At 36.7% G+C, this 27,693-nt stretch overlaps 1 protein-coding gene across 4 annotated transcripts in view; it reads left to right on the top strand.

Annotated features, from left to right (window-relative positions):
• The window catches only part of SMC1B (structural maintenance of chromosomes 1B), a 76,149-nt gene that overhangs the window by 27,217 nt on the left and 21,239 nt on the right, over positions 1–27,693 (top strand). For all 4 annotated transcript variants that reach the window (XR_004286555.1, XM_032345933.1, XM_032345932.1 and 1 more), the window contains 8 exons: positions 419–501; positions 1,074–1,281; positions 4,185–4,370; positions 5,800–5,979; positions 13,804–13,950; positions 20,330–20,467; positions 20,955–21,071; positions 22,459–22,565. Coding sequence is in view for 3 of the 4 variants with exons in the window: in XM_032345933.1 (XP_032201824.1) it covers positions 419–501; positions 1,074–1,281; positions 4,185–4,370; positions 5,800–5,979; positions 13,804–13,950; positions 20,330–20,467; positions 20,955–21,071; positions 22,459–22,565 (1,166 nt within the window). In the remaining variant the exon portion in view is untranslated. The remainder of the gene's footprint in view (positions 1–418; positions 502–1,073; positions 1,282–4,184; positions 4,371–5,799; positions 5,980–13,803; positions 13,951–20,329; positions 20,468–20,954; positions 21,072–22,458; positions 22,566–27,693) is intronic.

Genomic DNA, 27,693 nt, shown 5'->3' on the forward strand with positions numbered 1-27,693 from the left:
ACGAGGCAGATGGTCAACCAACTGAGCCACCCAGGTGCCCCTTCTGTTTATTATTATATCTCTCATACCTAGTATAAGATAGCCAGAGAATAAATATTCTTTGAATGAATTAGTTTGAGGAACACATATGAGATATGTGAGGTCTTTGAAAATCAACCCTTAGAAGTTACCAGAGGTCAGCTATCTAGTAAATGGTGAAGCCAGGATTTGAGCCTTGACACTTAAAATCACAAAGCTCTATCCCTTACTGCCTTTTCAGAGTTAAACATTGCTCTTACGTGTGTTTTCATAAGGTTATATTCGATGTGCTTCAAATTTGAAATATCTTACAATTCTACAGTAATTTCTAGCAATATGGTGAAAAATAATTTTGTTTGGAGTTGCCGATACTGATTTTATGTTTTTTTCCCTATTTTAGGAAAATCTAAAACAAATAAAAGAACAAATAGAAGACCATAAAAAAAGAATAGAAAAGTTGGAGGAGTATACAAAAACATGCATGTGGGTACAGTTCTTATGGCTTTCTCAGGTCTCAGGTGTCTGGTATATTTATGGGATATTCATGAAATGAAAGCTTCCACCGACTGTATCCTAAAGTTCTCACTTCTTTTTTTTTTTTAATTTCCTTGAGGATAATTAAAAATTATACTTAACCATATAAGTAAATACAGTAAGTTTTAAAAATATAAACTTTCAAGTGTGTAATTTTGGTATTGATATTTTATAATAAAAGTTAGGTCATGAAAACTAATATAACCTAAGTATCCTACCACCAGAACTTTTATTTTTCGTTTGTGTTTACTTATTACTAAGCCCACAACGACTGTTCTTGTTATAGCAATCGATCCTTACTTCCTCAGTATTCAGAACTATGCATCTTCTGAATCAACAAAGAATGATCAAAATCTCTTTGACCATGTCTGGTGCTAGGCTTATTTTATTGTATTTTTCATCACTTAAAATTGATAAGCACTATTCTGTTCCCCTGCGATGCCAGACCACAGTGGAATGTATCTTGTAATTAAATTTTGTTTTTTCTTTTTGCTGTGTAATTTATTGTTATTATTATGTAGGGATTGCTTGAAAGAGAAAAAACAGCAAGAGGAAATGCTAGTGGGTGAAATTGAAAACACAAAATCAAGAATGTCTGAAGTTAATGAGGAACTGAATCTTATTAGAAATGAACTGCAGAATGCAGGGATTGACAACCATGAGGGGAACCGGCAGCAAAAGAGAGCAGAGGTTCTGGAGCACCTGAAAAGACTTTACCCAGATTCTGTGGTAATTAGAGATGAATAGTTAATTGAAACAAAAAGCCTAAGCCTTCTTATTTGGGATTAGGAATGTTATTAGAAAGCAGAATTATTTCTAATTATTATTAGAAATTATTAGCTTTTAGAAAGCAGAATTGTTTCAGAAATCTTTTAGTTTTGTGTTTGATTGTTTATATTTAAAACTTAATAGTAAATAATTGCAACAAAATTTAGATAACTTTCAGCAGTGTCTATAAATAAGTAATTATTGGAAGGAAACGTTAGTGTGAACGTATTACCCAGAAAATCTAAGTTTGACCAGTATCCTCGAAGGACACAGGTGCCATAAGATAGTCTGGCCCTCCCACCCCAGGCAGATAGCCTCAAACTGCATATTCTTCATGGTTTCAATTTTTAAAAAATATATTTTCAGTAGGCATCATTGGCATACTTTTGAGACAATGAATTTTTATTCTGTAAAGCTGATACGTGGATACATATACCCACTTTTGCTAATGTATTTCATTAGCCCAGATACAGCAAAAGCTAACCTGTTGCTTGGTGTCAGCTTCACAGAATTATTTCCTCTGGCATTATGGCTGTGGCCTCTGACTCTCATGTCACTAACTCCGGTGTACACTGTGCAGTCCTTAGTTTGTGAGAACCTCCTTTTAGCTTTCAATACTGTTAGCCGCTTGAACTGTTTTGAAACTGGCCTTGACTTCTAGATCATAATGAAGGAGTAAAGCTAGGTCACAGAATCCTTCCCCCCAATACCAGAGAAAATGGCAAAACTAGTTTTGAAAATGAGTTTAACGACCAAAAGAAGTGGCTGTTACATCTAATGCCAGAACTTCAGAAAATGGTGATAGTCCATGATTAAAAAGAAAAGATTAAACAATAACGTTTCTTGTTCCTAACTCTGCAGAAGGAAAACTAACAAATTGATTACTTCCTGAGAATCCTCCCCTAATATCCTTTAATCTAGCAAAAAGCCAACACACATGTATTTGTTTCCTTTGGTTAAAAAACTGGTGAATCAAGGAACATGAACCTCTAATGTTCTTAGATGTAAGTGAAGGCCAATTCAAAGCCCTTTGGCAAAAATGGGATTCCCCACCCACACTCCCCCCCACTCCTGCCCCATGGTAGAGGCCGTAGGTATTTCCTTGGCAAGGAAAAACTTAAGAAAGAGTAAAACAGATACTCAAACAAAAGACACACACAGCCGCAACTCAACCCTCACTTGTCCCTGTCTTCCAAGCCCTAAGATGCTAGGAAATCAGAAAATACTGAGGGTCTAGATCAGAAACTACTTGGTCTATCACCTCAGAGAAGATAACCATCTCAGCTCTAGGTGAGGCAAGCGAAACAGTTAGCCAGCACAGCAACTTCGGGCTCTGCACAGAGCTGCCCACCTTAAATGTAAGCAAGGTGAAAACAGTCAATATGGTAGATACAGGTCCATAGAAAATGAAGAGAAATGGTAATTTAAAAAGCACTTGGAAGTCTAAGAGCCTAGTCTGGGAGAAGGTTACAGAACAAAATCCCCGGTAAGAGCTTGAATTCGCACAACCAGATTCACATATGAGCTAAAGCAAAGAAAAGTAAAATGCAGAGCTATGAAAACAAATCAAGAACAAACAGTAGGGGCACCTGGGTGGCTCAGAGGTCTAACACTCTGCTTTCAACTCAGGTCGTGGTTTCAGGGTCCTGGGATTGAGCCCCCCATCGGGCTCTCTGCTCAGCAGGGAGCCTGCCTCTCTGCCTACTTGTGATCTCTCTTTCTGTCAAATAAATAAATAAAAATCTTGAAAAAAAAAAGAACAAACAGTATTACTGAACTAATAGATTGTCAAGTAGCGAGGAGAATGGGTTACACAGCTGGAAGTCAGATTACTGACCTAGCAGTAAGGTTTGAGTTAATCACAGGTGAATGGACACGGAAAAAACAAAGAGCAGGATGATAAACAGTAAAGTCAGTGACGGTCTATCATAACAAAATTGGTATTCCTGAAGTAGAACCTAGCAAATGAAGAAAGAGTAGGAAGATGTAAAATTGAATCTTCAGGTATTCCCAGGACGATACAGGATGGCTGACATTCTGACATTTTCTAGTAAAGGTGTTGATGTTCAGTGTAATTCTTGACCAGTCTTCAGACCTCAGATAACGCTTCTTCATAGGAGGAGTCCCCCTGCCTCCTCAAGTCGGCCTGGTCGCTATTACGCACTCTCAGAGGACACTGTGCTGGATCACAGTGTGGATTACTGCTGCATTTTGTACTTGTAATTGCTCTCGTAAGTGCTCGTAATTGCTATTTGTATCTTTCTTCCCTACTAGACGAAAAGCTTGGTAAGGCCAGGGTGTCTGTTTTATTCGGTAATGGTCACACAGTGTCTAGCTGAGTATCCGGATGTACTAGGTGCCTCACTGGTTCTTATTTAATGACTAAGAGAGCGGACAAATACTATTATCATAGCCTTATAAAATATTTTAATACCTTTGTAAGGCTAATCTCTCCTCGCTACTCTTTTTTTTTTTTTTGAGATTTTATTTATTTGACAGAGAGAGACACAGCGAGAAAGGGAGCACTGGTGGGGGGAATGGGAGAGGGAGAAGCAGACTCCTTGCTGAGCAGGGAGCCCGATGCAGGGCTCCATCCTGGGATCCTGGCATCATTACCTAAGCTGAAAGCAGACACTTAACCACTGAGCCATCCAGTACTCACAGCTCTTTTCTTTGGTGAATTGCTACATCCAAATGGATACTTCATGATGAAATCTATGTCCATTTGAATAAGACTCTGTTCAAATATGTTTATAATTTTATAAAATTAGTTTTGGGCTCTTATGCTTTGTTACATAAGAAACAATGAATTATATGTTCCTCAATAATATGTTTGTTTTTCTCCTTTTTTGAAACCTGCTAAGTTTGGAAGACTCCTTGACCTCTGTCATCCTATTCACAAGAAATACCAGTTGGCTGTTACTAAACTTTTTGGCCGATACATGGTTGCCATTGTTGTAGCCTCTGAAAAGGTAGCAAAAGATTGTATTCGATTTCTGAAGGAAGAAAGAGCTGAACCGGAGACATTCCTTGCTCTGGATTACCTTGATGTAAGAAATTTGTAATATTTATTAGTGCTTAGTAGTGATAAAATCTTGTCTGTTAAAGTGTGTCTTTATTGCCATAAACTATGGTAGTGATTGAAAAAATCATAGCTTGGATGTCAGTTAGTCATTCGAATGGCTGGTGTTAATGTATTGGTAGGCGAAGAATGATCATTTTTTTTTTTTAAGATTTTTATTTATTTGAGAGAGCGAGCGAGAGAGTGTGAGCCAGGGGGGGAGGCAGAGGAGAGGGAGAAGCAAGCTCCCTGCTGAGCAGGGAGCCCGTTGTGGAACTTGTCCCCGGACCCCGGGATCATGACCTGAGCTGAAGGCATATGCTTAACTGACTGAGCCACCCAAGCGTGCCAAGAATAATAATTCTTGATTTTGTATTTCTTCCTAAATTAGTTTTGCTATAATTCTACCTTGATGATTTTGAGAACATTACTTTAGCTTACTTGCCAGCAATTTCTTTTGTTCCATAGCGAACTGTGGGAACAGTTAAGACGTATGGCCTCTCCATGAAATGCCAAACCTGATCTCAGCTGTTAAATATGCAGCCCCAGAGTGACAGACATTGCAGTAAACACTCAGCAGCCTTTGGTGCACAGACTAAATTTGGGGCCTTTAAGTATGTATTGAGAGGCGTTCGGGGATCCAGAGTAAATTCCTGGGGCAGGACTTTGCTGTTATTGTAGCTGATGCCCTTTACTGTTTTTTTTTATTGCTCACTAAGGAAAATGCCTCCTGTTCCAGCTCTGAAGATGCTGAGCGGCAGGCGCTGTACGCTGGTTAGAGCTCGTACCCTAGCCTGGGCTGCCGGCCGCTCACTCCCAGTCCCGCTGGCATTACTTCCCAGTCCCGCTGGCATTACTCACTCCCAGTCCCGCTGTAAAATGGTGATTGATGTCATAAAGACTCAGTTTCCTCAGCTTCTTCTCATAAAAACGAGGTCATTCTTGCTGTTCTTCAGTAATCATTGCAGATGCTTTTTTAAAAAATCTATTTACAAACCCAGCTTAGAATTCGTATCAAAGAAGGTCTGGAGGCTTTCCTGGTCATTTAAGCCTAAAATGATTTTCTGAGTTCCATGATGTGCCACTCTTTTGACACCTGTGTAAATGGGTATTATCTCCCACTGGACCCTAATTTTGAGAGTATGGAACATCTCTCATGCATTGTTTTGTCCTAACCAGTCAGTGGCAGAGTCGAATCTGGAAATTATGTCTTCTGGCTTTTGCTGAAGTGTGTTTTCTTTAAATGTTACATGAGCCACAACATATATAGTTCCTCGGGTTCTTGTCAAAATTTTATTACAAGTAAGTATGTACTGTTAATTTTTTTTTTTTTGCTGTTACGCTTATTTATGCCTTTTGAGGATGTAGTATTTGGTTTTTAGTGTATCTAATATATCAAATATTTTTTAACCTTTTAGATCAAGCCAATCAATGAAAGATTAAGGGAGATAAAAGGCTGTAAAATGGTGATTGATGTCATAAAGACTCAGTTTCCTCAGCTGAAGAAAGTAATTCAGTTTGTGTGTGGAAATGGCCTTGTCTGTGAGACTGTGGAAGAAGCAAGGCATATCGCATTCGGTGGACCTGAGAGACGGAAAGTAAGAGGCTTACATCATACTTTGGGATAACTTGAAGTAGTATTTATAAGACTAACATACTATATCCACATAAATATCTTTATGTTTTCATAGGCTCTCTTTCAGAAGGAAAAGCAGTGTAAAACCTAAGACAGTTATGGCTTTAGTGGTTGTTATAATAATGTTCGGTTGAGTTTTGAAAAAATTAATTTCTATTATATTCTCCATTATCATAAATTATATTTTGGAAATTAGATTTATTGTAATCATAGCCTAAATAAATGTCCTTGGTGAATCTCTGATTTTTTTCCTGGCATTCACATATGTAATGCATGTGTTTCTGAATACCAGGGGAAAGATTTTAGGTACTTATTTTAGTTCTTCCATAGTTTAATGCAGACACTATCCTTTTACACGTTCAAGGTTTTAACACATTTAAAGTTATAGAAATAGCGTAATTGAGATGAAGTCACTGAATCCTAATCTCAAGGGAATGATTTTGATTTTGATTTAAAAATATTGTTTTACTCAGTTGAACAGTTTCTATTTAGTTAAGGAATGTTAAATTCCTAAAATTACCTGTTTTTTTTTTAAACTATATTTGTGAAGTATGACCCAGTATCCAAGAGCCTAAGTTATGAATTAAGACCGGTGATGCTACTTAGTAATTAATTACATGACTTCAGGCTAATCTCTGCACCTCTAATTTTCTCATCTAAAATTGGGGAAATAATAGCACTTATTTTGTAGAGCTAGAGGGTTAAATTCAGTAATAATGTGCACAATTTCATTTGAGTGCCCAGCAAATAGCTCTCACGAAGTGCTAATCATTTTTTTTTAACGGTAGTTAATTTACACATTAGATCTAGAATGTCCACAGTTGCAAATTAATGCAAAACAGGCTCTTCTTATTAAAAGTAAGAATTTTCAGTATTAAACTTACTAGCTCATCTACTAACATGATTAATTTTTCAGACATTTTAGTACTTCTCTCAGTAATCTTTCTGAGAATTCAGTCACTGTTTTAGTAATCACTGTCATTGATTTCTACATATTAAATTTAAGGAGGCAAAATAAGTGAGCTACTAAGGTATCTTATTTGGCTATCTAATTATGCTATAATAGATTTTTGTATCTTTGTAAAATGTGTTTTTAAAATTGGCTTTTGAAGATTTATGTGATCAATTTAAAGAAGTCACATGAAGGCAAGATTGTTTAATCCTTTCCTTCATTCAGCACATGTTTACGGCTTACCTCTTGTTTGCAGTAACTAATGCCTTAGTCCTCTAGACTGTTTCTTGTTTTCTTTTCATTATTTCAGAATTTTAATCTGCTTCATTTGTCTTATTTGTATCTTAAATATAGTCTAGAGACTTTTATCTTCTTCCTATCATTATTATTCCATCTATAGAATTTTCTCTGTTTTAGGATGTGTAAAATGTTTAGATAGATGTCACATTTTCACAGGAATCATCTGATGTCTTCATTGTGCTTTTGGTTTTCCATGGACTTGATTATCTTTCTATAGACTTGATATCATGTTTTAGAATTTTTTTAATTCAAATACTGCAGGTGAAATCACAAAATGATATTTTATATATAAACTACATACAGTGTATACAAACTACATAATATAAGTTAGAGCAGTTCTGCTAAGCTATAGTTTGAGCATCAGGATTTTTATGATAACTCAATTTTTAAATATTTTTAAAATTTACATGGCAAAATTTTAAAATCTGGAACCTATTTAAACACGTGATTATTCCACATATTTGCTTCCTTTCCCACAGACTACATGGTTGTTACTCAGAAAAGTATATGGAAAGGTTTATGCTTTGCCTTCTTAATATGGTAGGGCAGAAAACAGACCCAGAGAAATGTCATTAACTAGCTAATAATTCATGAAAAGTCATTTTTCCAAAAATTACAACACTGAGCAAAAGAATAAAATTCAGGGTACAATAATTTGAAAAAAATGGTGCCATCTGGAATAGAATATGGCTGAATCTAAACTTCACACTTGCTATCAGAATACATTTCGGATGGATTTGAAGTATAAATGTAAGAAATGAAATTGTAGGTATACTTGGAGAAAACATGGAGAATTTATTCTTAATGTCAGAAAAAAATAAGACCTTTTCAATATGACAAAAAACTCAAATCTATAAAGAGTGAGCGCATGTACATAAATCTAAAGAAATTCTGCATGGCAAAAAGGACCATAAACAAAATCAAGAGACATGGCAAACCAGGGACAACATTTACAGCTCATGGGAAAGAGCAGATTTTCCTGCAAATCAATGAGGAAAAGAACACAAGGTAGAAAAATGGACAAAGGATATGAATATTTTATAAATTGAAATAAAATTTTCTTAAATATTTCTTAAATATGAAAACTCATCCTCCCTTAAAATATGGGAAATGCCCATTAAGATTATACTGAAATACTCTTTTCACCTGTCAGATTGAGCAGTGTTAAAAAAGTTTGATTAACACTTTATGAGGAAAGAGGCTCTCCCACTTACTGCTGTGGGAATATAAATTCGTATCAGTTCCATGAAGGGCAGTTCTACCAGTTGTGGTTTTTAGGAACTTCACTTATAGATAAACTCACATGTGTATGAAATGGTGCATATACAAGATTTATTTATTAAACACTGTTATGTAACAGGAAAAATCGGAAACAATCTAGATAAGACTAGTCCAATAAAATTATAGAGCTTTCATAGAAAGGAATACCATGCAACCTTAAATAAGAATAAAGTTCTCTATATACAAGTATGAGACAGTCTCCAAGATCTATTCAGTTTTTTTAAAACTAATATGTAGACTAGTGTATAGTATGTGACCATCTATGTAAAATAGTGAGGAAATAAGAGATATGCATGTATCTGTTTATGAAAAGCATTTCTGGGAGAATCCATAAGAAATTCACAGCATTGATTATTTCTTGGGAGGAAGGCACATGGGTGGCAAGGGCCAGGGGAGTTTTCCACTTTACAGTCTTGTATCTTTTGAACTTTGAAATATTTGACTCTCTTACCTGTTCAGAAATAAAATGATAAAGTATATCATTTTTCATTTTCATTTATCATTTCATTTCATGAAAATTTTCATTTTCATACCAGTGAAAGGCAACTTTAAAAATATGTATAATGCCTGGGTGGCTCAGTGGGTTAAAGCCTCTGCCTTCGGCTCGGGTCATGGTCCCAGGGTCCTGGGATCGAGCCCCGCATCGGGCTCTCCGCTCAGCGGGGAACCTGCTTCCTCCTCTCTCTCTGCTTGCTGCTCTGCCTACTTGTGATCTCTGTCAAATAAATAAATAATTAAAAATCGTAAAAAAATAAAAATAAAAATATGTATAATCCACATAACATAAAAATTATAGAATCTACATTAGCAGTTTATAACACTAGGATTCTATTTCTTGAAACAGTTGAAGTTGATGCAGTAGAATGGTTGGTAATCCTGCTGAGAATACATTTCAATGCCAAAGAATTTTTTTTTCTACCTCATAGCTCTTGAACTTTAATGTTATTTAAAAATTCCTCTAACTCCTTATTTTAAATGAAATTCCAGTTGTGTTAGTGAGGTTATTTTTCAGGAATGTAACCCCCCACGTAGGCATAGGACTACCGCTCAGGCCGCTTAATATAAGCTATAAATCAAGGAAATTACAGGCTGGAGATAAAAATTATTGTCCTTCTGGGATAGGAATTTGACTGTAAATCAAATGAAAATAGGTTATCAAGATTATGCTTACCTTTAGAAGAAATAAATTGTTTTAATAGACCCAGGAACTATTAAAACCCCTAAGATCCATAAATACTATGAGTTGTTGCTCACTACGTTTTTGCAATTGAAGGAGGTGTATAACATGGTGGTTGAGAACATGGGCATAGATGTTTGACCAACTTGGACTTGAGTTCCCACGTATGGCCTTAGGCAAGTTACCCGATATCTGTTAGCCCCTATTTATAAAATGGAAATACTGGCTACCTCATGGGCTTGTGACCATGGAATCAAATAGCATTCGTGCGCTCCATCGAGCACAGTGGAGGCATATAAATGGCTGCAGTAACAACGGCAACAGCCGAGCAGTAAAGGAAGAACCTCCGAAAACCATTGTTTGTACCCCCCGCTCACAGCGGAGAAGTTGCCTTGCCTGAGTTCAGCGACGGGGAGGAGGTTGCTGGCACTGTAATCCCACATGCAGTGTGGCACGTTCTTAGTCGTGCAGAGTTCTTGATACAGCTCTTTCTAAGCCAGCCCGCATGGAGCTCCTTTGTCAGTATTAGGTTTGGTTTTTATATATCAGAAATAGAAATTAATAAACATGCAGTTTAGAAACTTTGGAAAATAGAGCTCAAAAAGGAAAACGAAAACCATCCCTAACTTGTTTCTTAGAATACAGTTGCCAAAGAAGATGTTTGGGCATACTTATATTCAAAAACTATTCATTGTTTATCTGAAATTCACATTTAACTGGGCATGCTGATTTCTGTTTGCTAAATCTGGCATCTGACTCTAGAAGGATCTAGTGTGTACTGTGGTATCTATGCTATATACTTGGAAATCAGTTTTATCCCTTAACTTTTGTAAGTTTTGTTTTTACATGTATAATTGGGTCTTGAGACCCAATTATACATGTAAAAACAAAACTTACAAAAGTTTTGTAAGACCCAATTATATGAGATCAAGTATATATTTACTTAACTTTTCTTTACTTTTTTGGTGGTATGACTTCTGTATTTTAATTTTAATCCAGTATTTATTTTGATATGTTTTGTTTTGTTAGATGTAGGTATTAGCTTTCCCCCAACCATTAAATGATTAATTACCTGCCCCAACATCATATATTGAAAATCTTTGCTTAATTGAATTCAGTGATTTTTCATTATAGTAATATGGATTATTACACTTGGTTCTTTTTTCACATACTATAATTTATCTCTAGTATTTGTAGATATTTTATTGCATATTTATATTTATTATAATCTTTATTTTAATTTATAAAATCTAATTTCTTTCAGAAAATAATCAGAATATACCTTTTGAATAAATAAGTAAAATATTAGCCTACAAGCATTGTAAAATCAGCATGTCTAAATTTATGTTCTTTCTGAATCTTGATCTCCTGCATTTAATTTTACTCTTCTAGCCAAATGAAGTTCTGGTTTTGCCTCAAGGATTTCCTTGTAACCTCTGTAATCCCCAGGCTTTTCTGATCATACCTCCTAAACATTTCTCAAATCTTTTTATTCATCCTATCTACTATTGGCTGATTTCTTACCATAGCCTCTAGTTCACTTGGACCAATCCATTTTCCAGATAGTTGGCAGAGTGGTCTATTTAAAGCTCCCGTCTGATCGTTTCTCTCTCCTGTGTGCTCTATCACCCCAGTCGGTGCTAGTCCGAGGCCAGGCCCTTCGTAAACCCCATCAGTCCCCAACTGTACTCAATCCCAAGGCTTCCTCTGACGGTGCACAAAGAGCTCCGCCATCTGCCCTGCCCTCACCTCTAAGCTGGTCCTCAACTCTCACTTTACCTTCTAGGGATTCTCAACTCTTGACGTTCCCGCCTTCCCCAGCCCACCCCGTCACACATGCGCACACACGTCTGCTCGCGGGTCTGCGCTCCGTTGCCGGCGTTCCGCCACCGCCCCGCTCCTGGCTGCGTCCGACCTGACTGCGTCAGCGACTGCAGCTGCCTGCGTGGCGTCTCTCCCCGTTCTGTCCTTGCTCACAGAAACCTGATCCCACTGTGGAACAGTCTAGAAGGGGCCCGTGGAAGGAAACGGCACTTCCTCAGTAGGCCTGCTGGAAACTTTCTTAGTCGAACACTCTCCCTTCTCTCTTGACATACAGACCCAATAGCTAGAGCTGTAGGGCTCTCCTGGACTGCGAAGTGGCTTGGAAAATTACGTGAGGGATACACGTCACGTCACTGGTGACACATCGTCACACACTACGGTAAGCTTTACGGAGAGCCTGAAAGCGGAGGAGCCTATGTGGGTCTTCACCTCTCATTCAAGAGCGGGTGGTTTGGCCCAGCAAAACCAGCACGAGCTGCCGGTGTTCAGGAGAGCGATGCTGCCTCCATACCGCTTCAGGCTTGTGTGGAGAAGCTGCAGGAGCCCGCGGAGTGTGTGGCAGCGGCTTCCTGGTCAGGCGACTAACTGCCTCCCCTGAGGAGCTCGCTTTCCATGCCTCTGCTCTGGCCATCCGGTGAGATCTAGTCTTTTCCAAAGAGCCATTTCAGACCCAACGAGCAGACTCGTTGCCAGGCGAACAGCCGGGAAGGAGGGGAGCCTCTGAGTCCTTCCAGAAAATCACAAGGCTACTGCCTCCCTTGAAGAGTCGTTCAAGTACTAAAGGTGACAGAGCAATACTCTATCAGGAGACCAGAGCCACCATACAAGCCTGCAACACGCACCTCTGACTGCGAGGGAGAGAAACGGGGTTTCCTCCTGACTAACTTCTAACTAGTTCCTCTGACATAATGAAAGCCTCCCCTCTCCAGGAAGCCTTCTGTGGAGAAGCTGGGTGGGACCCCCAGATTTATGCTTCCAGATTACTCTGAGTATGATTCTAGCCTCTCCTCGCTCTTTGTTGTAATGATCTGTTTCTTTCCCTACTAGCAGGATTCCCCGGGGTCAGTGCCGTATGTCACTCCCTTCGGTCGCTCTGGGTCAGTACGGAATGTCTCAAACACACGGCACGCGGGGAAAGTTTGAATGAAGGAATGAATGAGACTCCTGTTTGTTGGCTTTTTTCCCGAAGCTCACATTGCTGGTTCCAGTCTTCCCCCGGTGGTCCTCCTGCTTTCACTAAATGATCAGAAACACTTGCAAAACACTGAGAATCAGTTACTCCGTAAAGCAAATACTTAATCACAGGACAATAAACTTGAAGCTATTTTATGCCTTTGACTCCATTTAAATTTTTTTCTTGGTCCCCGTTTCGTATGCACCTTGGAGAATGTGCTCTGTTTAGTATCCTAATGTTGCTAAGGCTAATTTCATAATATGCCATTGACATGTGATAACAAGTTCTTCAAAATACAGGATTATACAATGCAAGTCATTTGATATAAAATACAAGTATCATTTTTTTTTTTTTAAAGATTTTATTTATTAATTTGACAGAGAGAAATCACAAGTAGACGGAGAGGCAGCCAGAGAGAGAGAGAGAGGGAAGCAGGCTCTCTGCTGAGCAGAGAGCCCGATGCGGGACTCGATCCCAGGACTCTGAGATCATGACCTGAGCCGAAGGCAGCGGCTTAACCCACTGAGCCACCCAGACGCCCCTAAAATACAAGTATCTTTGATGTTTGCTTCTCAATATCGAATATGTTTGGAACTAATATACAATTTATTTTTTTAAGATTTTTTTTTTAAAGATTTTATTTATTTATTGGACAGAGATCACAAGTAGGCAGAGAGGCAGGCAGAGAGAGGAAGGGAAGCAGGCTCCCTGCTAAGCAGAGAGCACAATGTGGGGCTCGATCCCAGGACTCTGGGATCACGACCTGAACTGAAGGCAGGCTTAAGTTGGCTTAACAGACTGAGCCACCCAGACACTCTAATATACAATTTATTTTGAACCTTTTTAACTGCTGGTAATTTGTTGTCTAGAACTGCTTTGGGCCTTAGCAAAACAGAATGTTCTGTTTGTGATTTGTATGTTGGCTAGTGCCATTCATAAACTACGTTATTTTATTAGTAAATTTCAGTAAATGGTTTTCTCATCTATAAATTCTCAGCTGTAAAAATTGCCATATTATATCCTATTTTTATCTTCCTTATATGCATTTCTCCAGGATAAAATGTTTTTAATTTTACAGACAGTAGCTCTTGATGGAACATTATTTTTAAAATCTGGGGTGATCTCTGGAGGGTCAAGTGATTTAAGATACAAGGCTAGATGCTGGGATGAGAAGGAGATAAAGACCTTAAGAGACAGAAGAACCCAGCTGATCCAGGAATTAAAGGTAAGCCATGCTGTAAAAGTGGTGGAATACTAAATTGTAGAATAATTGTGTTTTTAAATTAATCTGTTGGTAATAAATATTATCATGCCTATACTTTAAAAAATTCAAGTAAAAACAATTTCAAGTAAAGCAAAACAGATTAAAGTTATAGACAATATTTCTTTAACCTGTCCTTATATCTCAGTGATATTTGCTGAACACAGTTAGATCCAGAGCCTCTGGAAATTTCCTCTGTCTACGAAATATAGGTATTATTTTTCCTATTTGTTTTATGATGTGCTTTTGCTACAAATAGTTTTTGCAACAAGCTTTTTTATTTAACACTATAATATGGACATGCTTTTATCTTTTTTTTTACTATTATTTTTTTAAATTTTATTTTTTCAGTGTTCCAAGATTTGTTGTTTATGCACCACACCCAGTGCTCCATGCAATACGTGCCCTCCTTAATACCCACCACCAGGCTCACCTATCTTAACATACAGAAAACTATTTATTTTTAGTGAATCCTGGCTGGTATTTCATTGTATAGGTTGTGTTTACTTAACCAGTCTCCAATAATGGATATTTTGGATTTTGCTATTACAAACGAGGTGGCATTAAACATTCTTTAGAAAAGGAGAAAAGCACAGTACCCAGGAGTATCAATTCTGTGGCCGTGCTGCCCGAGTTTGAATCGTGGCTCTGCCAACTTACTAGTGGTAGGATCTTGGGCAAGTTACCCAACCTCTCTGTACTCTAGTTTTCCCACCTACAAAATGGGTATAATAAAAGTACCTTCCTTTTAGGGTTATTTTAAGGATCAAATCACATAATCCAGCTAAAATACTTAAAAACAGTTCCTGGCATGTGGGAGTATTATATAAACATTTGTTGTTATTATGTAAAATATCTTTATTTGTATAAATATGTCTCTAAGATGAATTCCCATATGTGGAATTTCTGGGTCTAAGGATATGTACATTTATACTACTGACAGGTGTTGCTAAGTTACCATCAAAAGAACACTGGTAGTATTGTAAGTCCCTGGATTGCAACATGAAATATTAGCAGATATCTCCATCTTTGCCTGGTTAAGAAAATATATGTATGATCCAATTGTTTTAGTATGTATTTCTTAAATTATACCTGAGATTGAACATTTCCGCTTGTAATTGTTTCTTTGTAAATTTTCTTCACACTGCTTATTTCCTGTGCACATTTTTCTATAAGGTTGCCTATTATTTTATTACCCACCCTAAGAATTATTTGTATGAATAAATTAGTTCTTAGTCATATATGATTTTTCTTTGGGTTAATTGAGGTATAATCTATATGCAATAACTGCCACCCATTTTAAGCGTGTGATTCAGTAAGTTTGGACAAATGTATGTAGTCACGTAATTGCCCCCACAGCCACAGAACATTTCCATCATGCCCTGGTTTCTTTGTAGTCAGCCTCCTCCCTGGACCCTGGACTGAGAGTGGGGAAAACAGTAGCACCTCTTTCATCGCTATTGAAAGGGTTAAGTAGTTTAATAAATGTGAACTTGGTAGAACACTGGTAAGGGCTCAATAAAAGTGAGATATTGTTTAGAATATCTATGAAACACTTTAAAAAACTGATTATATGCTCGTCCATAATTGAAACTTCAGTAGCTTTCTAAAAGGTCATCTTGATTATAACTTAATGAAGTTAGAAGTAGTGACTTAAAAATTGTTGTTTGCATAGAAATTAAGAAAGGCACTTGTAGATAGTTTGGGGATCAAAGAAGTAATCAAAAGGCAAATTACAAAGTGTCTCAAACGTGATAAATGGGAAGTCTTAAGACACATATAAGTTACATCAAGAAGAAATACCTTCATTATTAAAGAAGAAAGATGAGACATCAGGACATTTATTGCTTTAAGAAATTAGAACAACAAACCACAATAAACAACAGAAACTTACAATGGAATTTTTAAAGTTGAAATTAGAAAACAAACCAAATAGAAAAGGACCAGTGAATCTAAAAGCTGTTCTTTTGAAAGACTAATAATAATAATAAACTCTTGCAATTCTAATAAAGGAGGAAAAGTGAGAATCAAAAATAGACTAGGCATGAAAAGGCTAAAACAATTTAAAGAGAATCTTATGAGCAAGTAACTATATAATAAAAATAATTAAAAACCTGAAAGGGAAGATTTTCAAAAATACGTAATTAAAAATAAAAATATAAAAACAAATATATAAATAAAGATTGACCAAAAACAAATGGGACATTTGAAAAGTTAAGCAATGGCAGGCAGTGGTGTAGTCTGCTGATCCAGTCCCTAAACACAATGTCTTCCTTTCTTTCTGGGCTCTATTAAAGAATCATAAAAACAAAACAAAGCAACTTGATTTCCCAAGTTTCATTGTAGCTGCCCGTGGCCATGTAACAGTTTTAGAGGTATAAATGAAAGTGTTGGTATTATCTCCTGCATTTTCTTCTTCCTTACTGGAATGCAGTCAGGTGGTCTGGAGATGCAGTAGACATCTTGTACCAAGAGACGGCAAGCATGAGGATAAAACCATTGTTCTAAGAAGTTAAAAGTTAGGGGCACCTGGGTGGCTCAGTGGGTTAAAGCCTCTGCCATCGGGTCAGGTCATGATCCCAGGGTCCTGGGATCGAGCCCCACATCGGGCTCTCTGCTCAGCAGGGAGCCTGCTTCCCCCTCTCTCTCTGCCTGCTTCTCTGCCTACTTGTGATCTCTGTCTGTTAAATAAATAAATAAAATCTTAAAAAAAAAAAAGTTACATTTATTGTTGAAGAACTGCATTACCCTAGACAGCTTTTGCGTGAGAATCATAAACCCACATTTTTTTTAAAGCCACAGTTAGTCGAGTGACCCACCTTTGAAAAAACACACCAGGAAAACAAAACAGCAGCTATGGAAAATAGTAGAAAATTCAAAATAAAATTATCAAGTGACCCAGTAATTCCAGTTCTGGATATATACTCCAAGGAATTTAAAGCAAGGTCTAGAGGAGATAGGTATACATCATTCACAGTAGACAGACCGTAGAAGCAACCCAAAGTGTGCATCAGTAGATGAGCAGACAAATAAATATGTTCTGTACACAAAATGATATATTCAGCCTTAAGAAGGGAGGACATCCTAACACATGCTCCACAATGGACGAACATTATGCTACATGAAAACAGCCAGTCACAAAAAGACAAGTATGGTGGATTCTACTTCCACGAGGTCCTTAGAGTCATCAGATTCATGGAGACAGAGAGTAGAATGGCGGGTGCCGGGGACTGAGGGGGGAGGATAATGAAGACTTGTTCGTGGGCACAGGGCTTCAGTTGTGCACGATGAAAAGACTTTTGGCGATGGGCTGCACAACATCAGTGATGCACTTAAGCACTATGCACTGTACGCTTAAAAATGGTAAAGATGGTAAATTTTAGGTTGTGTATATTTTACCACTGTTTAAACAAAGATTCTTGGTGCTTCATGGGTTTACAGCTGAGTTCTAATAGAATTCTAATCTTAAGCCATAAACTTGCCAGTTTATTTTATAAAGTTAATATAACTTTAATTACAAATATTATAAAGATACTACAAAAATAAAACTGGAGAATGACTTCCCTTGTGCATGTAAGTGCATAATTCCTAAATTAAGTATCAGTCTAGAGAATTCAGCAATGTAGTAAAAGAAAAATACATCTGCCTAAATACAGATGGATTTGTTCCAAGAAAATAAGGATGTTCTAATATTAACTGATCAGTCAACGTAGTTGAAGGCAGGAGAAAATTCATATGATATGTAAAAAGGTATTTGATAAATTTTAGGAGGTAGTCCTTATTAAAGTGCTAAGTAAAAGAGTAAGGTTGGAAATTATTTAAATAAATCACTTTTACCAAAGATCAACAGATGTAATTGCTTAAATGGTGGAATATTAAAACCATTTTATTTATTTACTTTATTTCAAAGATTTATTTGAGAGAGAGAGCATGGGAGTGGGGGGAGGTGCAAAGGGAGAGGGAGAGAGAAGCTCAAGCAGACTTCACGCTGAGCACGGCCTGACGCAGGGCTCCATCCCTTGCCCCGAGACCATGGCCTGAGCCAGAATCATGAGTGGGCACTTAACTGACAGAGCTACCCAGGTGCCCCAACATTAAAACCATTTCATGTAAAATCAGGAAGTAGAGATATCTACTGTCACCATTATTAAATAATGTGGTCTTGAATGTTATACTAAGTACAGTTAGACACAAATAATTTGTATAAATCTTTGAAAGGAGAAATACTAACTTTTTACTGATAAGATTATAGTTTTAAAACTACTAGATTAATAAGCTAATGTGAGGGCTACATAAATAAAACTGTTTTTTCTCTCAAGAAGCATCTAAAAGTAGAAAATATTCTCATAGGAATAAATGTAAATCTAAAGGCACAGTAACTATTTAGAAAACTAAATCTTAATGAGAAACATAAAACAACAAAGAGGAAAGACTTACTATATTCTTGAGTTAGAAGTCCTCTAATTCATATATTACTAAATACAATTTTAATTAAAATATTATTGAGGATTTTTTAGTTTGCGAAAATGATATTCTGGTTCTTACAAATGAAGAGTTCCCTGAGACTATGAAAAAATTGTATGAAAGAGGATGGTAGAACTTGTCTTACCAGCATACAGAATTCTATTAGAAGCCATTGCAATCAAGCTGTGGTAGTTTTGGAGTAAAAATGGACAGATTAATGGAACAGAATAGGACCTCCAGAAACAGAGTCCACTATATTTGAAGATTCAGTATACAACAAAGACATTGTTTTAATCTGGTAGGAAAAGGATGTATTATTTAGTAAAAGGTATTTGCTTATCTAGAGATAGTAATATTATACCCCATATTGTAACAAAAGTAAATTCCAGATGAATTAAAAACCTGAATGCAAAAAAAAATTTAAGGATAAAAACCACTATATATACATTTTTTAAAAAAGATTTTATTTATTTAACAGACAGAAATCACAGGTAGGCAGAGAGGCAGGCAGAGAGAGAGGAGGAAGCAGGCTCCCAGCGGAGCAGAGAGCCCAATGTGGGGCTCGATCCCAGGACCCTGGGATCACGACCTGAGCTGAAGGCAGCGGCTTAACCGACTGAGCCACCCAGGCGCCCCATATATACATTTTTTAAGTTTAAAATGAAGACTAGTTTCTATACCATCAAAGATTTCTCTATAAGTTGACATGAAAAAGGCCTTATGAGAGAACATCTGGGAGATGATTAGGAGAAGGAGAAGATTAGACCGTTTGCAGAAAAGTCCATTGTCTAATCAACATGAGGAAGTGCTCAGTGGAATGTCAAGGGAATACAAATTAAATTCAGATTACTCCACACCTATCTGTAAGGCTTGGGAAAAAATATATAAATGCTGGAGGCGATGTAAAGAAACATGTAGTCATACATTATAGAAACGTGACTTGTTACAGCTTTTAAGAAAGCAGTGGGAAGCAGCTGTTAGACACATGAATACCTTTGACCCATCCATCTCACCCTGAGAAATCTACTGCATGGAAATAAACAGTATGCTGCTGCCCCCTTGTTTGTAATGACAGAAACCTGCAAACAAAGTGACGGCCCTTCATTAAGAAAACAGTTGAATAACGGTACAATCACATCCTGGAATAATACACAGTCGTGAGCAACTGAATGAGAAAAACAGGAGATAGAAAAGCACATTCGGGGCGCCTGGGTGGCTCAGTGGGTTAAAGCCTCTGCCTTCGGCTCAGGTCATGATCTCAGGGTCCTGGGATCGAGCCCCACATCGTGCTCTCTGCTCAGCAGGGAGCCTGCTTCCCTTCCTCTCTCTCTGCCTGCCTCTCTGCCTACTTGTGATCTCTGTCTGTAAAATAATAAATAAAATCTTTAAAAAATAAAAAAAAAGAAAGAAAAGCACATTCAATAGGATTCTAAATTTGTAAAACACAAGTGAAAAAAACCATATATAGGTGACTGTTACACATGTATTCATGTAAAGACTGGGAGTAAAATACAGAATATACATACACTAGAGTTAATTTGGTTGAGTAATGGGGTGGGTGAAGGAGGAAGGGATTGCTTCCTCTAAATTCATCCACTAAAAGCAAGGCTGATGCCATTTAGGTCACTTGTGTGCCTTGGATGGAACACACACTTCCCATTCCTCATTTCTCACTCCTGTTTCCTACTAGAAAGTTTAGTCTCGAAGGTGCTGTAGGGCATTGTGGCCCCCCACTCTCATGTAGCTTGTGTAGTTAATTGCCCATCTCTTATCAGAAGGGGGAAGATGTGGTGTGGGTGACTTAAGACACATGGAAGCTCTTTAAAAAGTGAAAGTGCCTTTCTACTGTAAAATGTTCTATTTCTCTCTCTCTTTTTAGGATTTAATGAAGATACTTCGCAAGGAAGCAGATTTGAAACAAATACAGACTCTAGTACAAGGAACTCATACACGACTCAAATACTCCCAAAGTGAACTAGAGATGATTAAAAAGAAGCACCTTGCTGCTTTTTTCCGGGTAATATGGGCTTACAGAAAACTGGGTGGAGAGGAGAGCCAGGACAGAGAACTTCAGGAATTACATTTCTATACGCTATAGAAATGTGATTTTTACACTTTACCCCATGATTGAGATTATATTCTAGTTTATTTTTATGGTTGTTAATCTTGGCATTCAGCTGTGCCTCCATTTACCTTACCTCAGGGACTCCCTTTAAAAAAAAAAAAAGGTTTTATTCATTGTGAAAGAGAAAGCGCAAGGAGAGGGGAGCAGCAGAGGGAAAGGGAGACGCAGACTCCCCACTGAGCAGGGAGCCCCATGCGGGGCTCAATCTCAAGACTGTGGGATCATGACCTGAGCCAAAGGCAGACGCTTAACCCACTGAGCCATCCACATATCCCATAGGATTCCCTTTTTGTTCTAAAAGATATCTTCACATTTGTTTGCTTCGTTGTATAAAGGTAAAACAGTTCCGTTGAAAAGAATCTTTCTCTTTTGTCATTAGGAACAGTCTCAGCTACAAAGTGAACTACTGAATATTGAGTCTCAGTGTGCCATGCTGAGTGAAGGCATCAAAGAGCGCCAACAAAGAATTGAAGAATTTCAAGAAAAGATAGACAAGGTCCTGAATGCTGTATTTATTACTGATGGACGTGTAAAATACAGTGGTAGACCAGATACCAGACTTAGGGCTTCTTGAGTATACTCTAAAGCAGTTTGATAAGTCCCGAGTTTTACTGGTTTTCCAAATGAGTTTCTCTGTGTCTTTGGAGAACTACTGTTCCCCCCCGGAGAGATAATGACCAGTGTGTAGTTACTCTGCTCTCCAGCCTCTCTTTGCCCATTGTAAGAATTACAGCCTCTTTCTTCTCCCACTGTCCTTACCACCAGAAAGGAAGACCCTTTCTTTCAGATTATCTTTTAAAGTTACTCATTCCCTCAGTAATTATTTCTTGAACATTTGTTATGTATATGGGGCTCAGTGCTTGGCTCTGATGCAACAAAGATTTGGTCATCTAGCCTCTGCTTATAAAATGACAGGACCTTTCCGACTTAATTCATTCTGCTCTTGATCCTCTCTAATCCTTAGAAAGTTGTCTGTCCCACTGTCACTTAATAACTTCCACCGATTGCTTTGTTCTGCCTTGTATCACAAGATTTGAAACCACACTTCTGTTGCTCCTTAATTATCTCTTTTCCGGGTTAAGTACTTCTAATGCTTTAATCGTGGATTTAAAACCAGCTCTGGCAGCCAGCCTCTGGGTGCTCTGTTGTTTGTCAATGCCCAGAGCAAAGCTTAATGTCGGACTACTGCCCGGCCTGCGCGGAGTACCATGGACTCAGCACGTGGAACTGACACCTTCCATAGGTTTGATTATCTAGTTATGTACATTGTAACTTGTCACTGCATCGATCATGTCCCATTCATATTTAATTTATATTCTGAAAGTTATTTTAATATGTCCTGCTGTTTAAAACAGGTCTCTCTTATCCTGTAATTATATATAAATGCAAGGCTTTAAAACTATCAAGGTTAAATGTTGTTTTGTTGGATTTGGCTCATTCTAGATCTTCCAAATCTTTCTGTCTTAATTCTATGCTCCAGTCCTTTTGGCTTCTATTGCCTGAGACGCTATAGTCATAAACACTCATCTAAGGAATATTTTACTTATTTATGTAGAATGTTATACTATGGTGTGGCTAATATAAAGGAAATAGTGTTGATTTGGTTTCCAACACTTCATAAAGCCAAAAGGGTTAATAAAGCCATTTATGAGCTTTTTTCTTTAGTTTTTAGAGTAAGAAATTTGAAAATAGAGGGTGTAGTTTGAGGAATTAAAGAAAAAAAAAAAAACAGTGGCTCCTCAGAGTACAGTAATGCTTTTCAGATTAGTTTTTGGCCTAACATAGGAAATTCTTGGTGGGAAAAATTTAGGTTTAAGCATTATCTGTATGTATACTTTCTTAAAATTAATTATTAAGCCAGTTATTTTGAAATAATTTAAAAGGTAGAAGATGAGATTTTCAAACACTTCTGTGAAGAAATTGGTGTGGAAAATATTCGTGAATTTGAGAAGAAACATGTTAAACAGCAACAAGAAATTGATCAGAAAAGGTATTTTTATTAGAAAATGTTAGTAAGCAACTCACATATATATAAGTGTAACTGCTATTTCTTTTTGTTTAGAGATTTATTTATCCATTTTAGAGAGAAAGAGTGGGGTGGGGACAAGTAGACTCCCTACTGAGTGTGGAACCCAGTGTGGGACTTGGTCTCATGATCCATGAGATCTTGATCTGAGCCAAAACTGAGCCATCCAGGCTCCCCTGTAACCCTAATTTCTTAATTTAAGGCAATTGCGACTGAGTGAGTCTTTATTTCAGTTCATCAAGAAATAGCTAGTAAACATTCATATTCTTATGAAGAGCTATAATTTTTATTCCATAATTTTTTAAAGAGAAAAAGCATAAGTATACAAAATAAGAGAATGGGAACATAATTACACACATAGCAGTTATTTTTAAAATAGTAAGATAATTTAATTATTTCTCTGTAAATACCCATGTATGTGGATAAAATTGATAATCTTCAAGAAATAACATATTCCCAAGATAGAAAAATATAAGATCAGTTGCCATAAGAGAAGAACATGAAAAGCCTCTTACCCAGCACCCTCTTCCCCAGATTCACCAGGCACATGAGGTCTCACAAAGAATCATCCTAGTAAACATCACTGTTTAAAGTTTACTGAACTAGTAAACTTTAAAGGCACAAGTAACTTCATCATTTAATATTTAAACAAATGTTCAGTATTTAAACTACTTTATACTATAGAAGAGGAAGAAACATCCTTTTATGAAATGAACATAATATTTAATAATACTGATCCAAAAATCCAAAAAATGTTATGTACACATCCCATAAGAAACTCTAAATCATTCTGATCTATAAATAATGAAATAAAATAAGGTTACCTAGAAACAAACAGTGCAACAACCCAACAAAACAATACACCATTATCTAGTGTGGACCTCATTCCAGAAATAGAAGGGTGGTTCAATATAAGAAATTATTGCTATAATTTTTACCATATTAATGATCAAAGAAGAAAAATCACACAATCAACTCTAGAGAAGATGAAGTCACTTGACAGAATTCAGCATCCGTTCTTGATTTAAAAATCTTAAATATACCTTAATCTTTTAAAAAATTTTTATTTAAATTCATTTAGCCAACATATAGTACATCATTAATTTCAGCTAGAATACACCTTCTTCTAAATCAGCATCATGTTTTCATGGAGGAACACTAGGAGTGTTCCTAGTAAAGTGAGAAATGAGCAGAATATTCGGCATCACCACTCTTACCTAATGCTCTTCTAGCAATCCCAGTCCATAGAGTTAGACAAGAAATAAGGTATAAACATTTGCAAAGGAGGAAATAAAACTTCCACTATTTGCAGGTTATATAATATATATCTAGAAATTCCTGGAAAACAAATTAGAAACTTTTTTGTTAGAAACAAAGAGAATTCAGTAATATGGCTGGATATGAATATTAACATGAAACTTAAAAGTATAAAAGTTAATTTAAAAAGTTTTAGACTTTCTATATAGAAGCTACCAGGGAGACAATATGTAGGGAGAAAATACCTCAAATATTAAGAGATGAGAAAGGTAAAATACTTAGGAGTAAACTTACTAAATCCAAAAGTACATAAAGAAACCTTCAGGGGTGCCCAGCTGACTCAGTTGGTTGGGCATGCAATGCTTGATTTCGGGGTTGTGAGTTCAAGCCCCAAATTGGGGATAGACTTTACTTAATAAAAGAAATCTAATATTTTAAACAAGACAGAGAAATAATCTTGAATAAAAAGAAAAACATACTAGTTTTTTTATAGGGAGACCCTATAAACAATTTTATAAAGAAGTTGGTTCACCTTAACTTAATCTCTAATTTACATACCCTCTCAATACATGTGTGGACAAGATTTTTTTTTAAAAACAGATAAGATGATTCTAGAGTTCATATTCTGAACTAGCTAAGAAAAATCTGGGAAAGATAATGAGAAAAGACTAGAACTCCCAGACTTTGAAACATGTGTAAAGTTGGATTAACTAAAATCTTGAGGTGCTTGCTCATAAATGGAGTCTAGAAATACACTCAGATCTCGAAGGGAAATTCGAGTTAATATAAAACTGGCATTTCATATCAGTGGAGAAAAAAATATACTTTCAGCAGTCATGTTGGGATACATGTGTTTGTAACCTGGATAAAAACCTACTTGGATCCCTGTCTCATTCCTTAGACTCAGATTAATGTCAGCTGGATCAAAGATTTCAGTAAATAAATGAAAACATAGGAATACTAGAATGTCATAAGAAAGTTTTTAAAAATAATCTCAGATCAAGGAAGGTATGACATAAATGCTGGAAGCTGTAAAAGAAAAGGTAAAATGCAAATGTGTAGAAATAACATGTTCTGCACGGCAATAGCATCACGAAGAAAACTGAGACAAATGACATTCTTGGGGGGAAAATATATGTACACGTGTGTTTAGAGAGCATGAAGAGTGGTTGCCTCTGAGGAGACTGAGAGTGTGGGATAGAGATATTTACTTTTTGTGTATTCTTACATCTTTTTAACTTCATACCACATCCATGTATTATGTTTTTGAATATAATTGTATTGGCATTATGACTGTAAATTCTGAATATAAGGGTACAGTAGTGACAATGACAAGATTGTATTGTAGGTTAGAGGACAGTCCCTTTGCTGGAGATATAGTCATCTTATATTTAAAAGGAGTCAAATCATGCAGAAATAGGAAACAAAGTATTTATGACTGCAGATTATTTAAGGTCTCTATACTGTACTTATCTAGATGATTGGTTTCTTTTGATTGGGTGCTCCTTTTTTTCAGTTTTATTGAGATGAATTGACATACATCACTGTTTAAGGTGTATAGCATAACGAGTTGACTTACATGTATTGTAAAATGATTACTGCCTAAGTTTTGTTAATATCTATCATCTCCTATAGATATAAAAATCAAATATAATTTTTATTTTTACTTATGTTTTTACTTTTTATTTTAGTTCCAATATAGTTAGCCTACAGTGTTATATTAATTTCAGGTGTATAATATAATGATTATATATATATACATATATATATATTCAATATAAGTTCCTTATATTACACCATGCTCATCAAGGTAACTATACTCTTAATCTCCTTTATCAATTTCATACATCCTCCACCCTCCTCCCCTTGTGATAACAATTTGTTCTCTATAGTTAAGAGTCTGTTTTTCGGTTTGTCTCTTTTTTTTCCTTTGTTCATTTGCTTTGTTTCTTAAATTCCACAGTGGAGTGAAATCATATGGTGTATGTCTTTTTCTGACTGGCCTATTTCATTCAGCTTAATACTCTAGCTCCATCGATGGTGTTGTGAATTGCCAGATTTCATTCTCTTTTATGACTGAATGATATTCCATTCTGTATATCTATCCCACATCTTCTTTATCGACTCATCACCTGATGGACACTTGGGCTGTTTCCATAGTTTGGCTATTGTAAATAATGCTGCTATAAACATAGCGATGCGTATATCCCTTTGAATTAGTGTTTTCCTGTTCTTTGGGTAAATACCCAGGAGTGTGGTTACTGAATTATATGATAGTTCTATTTTTTTTTAAGATTATTTATTTATTTATCTGACAGAGAGAGATCACAAGGAGGCAGAGAGGCAGGCAGAGAGAGAGAGGAGGAAGCAGGCTCCCTGTTGAGCAGAGAGCCCGATGCGGGACTCGATCCCAGGACCCTGAGATCATGACCTGAGCCGAAGGCAGCGGCTTAACCCACTGAGCCACCCAGGCGCCCCATGATAGTTCTATTTTTAACTTTTTAAAGAACCTCTATTCTGTTTTCCACAGTGGCTGCACCACCAAAAGTGCATAAGGGTTTCCCTTGTTCTATATCCTTGCCAATACCTGTTGTTTCTTTTGTTTTGATTTTCACCATTCTGACAAGTGTGAGATAATATCTCACTGTTACTTATATTTTCCCGATGATGAGTGATGCTGAGCATCTTTTCATGTGTCTGTTAGCCATCTTTATGTCTTCTTTGGAGAAATGTCTGTTCATGTCTTCTGTCCTTTTATTTTATTATTTTAAGATTTTTTAAATTTATTTGAGAGAGAGTGAGCATGAGCAAGGGGGAGAGTCAGAGGGAGAGGGAGAAGCAGACTCCCCACTGAGCAGGGAGCCCAATGCAGGGCTCAATCCCAGGACCCTGAGAAGGCAGAGGCTTAACCCACTCAACCACCCAGGTGCCCTGGCCCATTTTTTAATTAGATTATTTGATTTGGGGGGTATTGAGTTGTATGCGTTCTTTATATATTTTAGATATATATCTAGATATAGATATAGATATAGATATAGATATATATCTTTATTGGATAGATCATTTGCAAATATCCTCTCCCATTCAGTAGGTTGTCCTTCAGTTTTGTTGACCATTTGTTCCTTTGCTGTACAGAAGGTTTTTTATTTTGATGTCCCAATAGTTTATTTTTGCCTTTGTTTCCCTTGCCTCAAGGGGCCTATCCAGGAAAAAGTTGCTGTGACCAGTGTCAGAGACATTACTGCCTGTGCTCTAGTCTAGGATTTTTATGGTTTCATGCCTAACATTTAGGTCCCTAATTCACTTTGAGTTTCTTCTTTGTTTATGGAATAAGAAAATGGCCCTGTTTGAGTCATCTGCATGTAGTCGTCCAGTTTTCCCAACACCATTTGTTGAAGAGACTCTCTTTTTCCTATTGCATATTCATGCCTCCTTTGTTGAAGATTAATTGACAGTACAGTTGTGAGTTTATTTCTGGGCTTTCTGTCCTGTTCTGTTGAACTGTGGGTCTGTTTTTATGCCAGTTATGTACTGTTCTAACTACTATAACTTTATAGTATAACCTGAAATCTGGAATTGTGGTACCTCCAGTTTTGTTTTGCTTTCTCAAGATTTCTTTGGCTTTTAGGGGTTTTTTGTAGTTCCATACAAATTTTAGGATTGTTCTAGTTCTGTGAAAAATGCTATTGATATTTTGCTAAGATTGCATTAAATCTGTGGATTGCTTTGGGTAGCATAGACATTTTGACTGTATTTATTCTTCTAATCCATGAGCATGGAATATTTTTCCATTTCTTGGTGTCTTCTTCAATTTCTTTCATCAGTGTTTTATAAT

This window comes from Mustela erminea, chromosome 6, assembly GCF_009829155.1.
Source record: "Mustela erminea isolate mMusErm1 chromosome 6, mMusErm1.Pri, whole genome shotgun sequence".
NCBI classification, from domain to species: domain Eukaryota; kingdom Metazoa; phylum Chordata; class Mammalia; order Carnivora; family Mustelidae; genus Mustela; species Mustela erminea.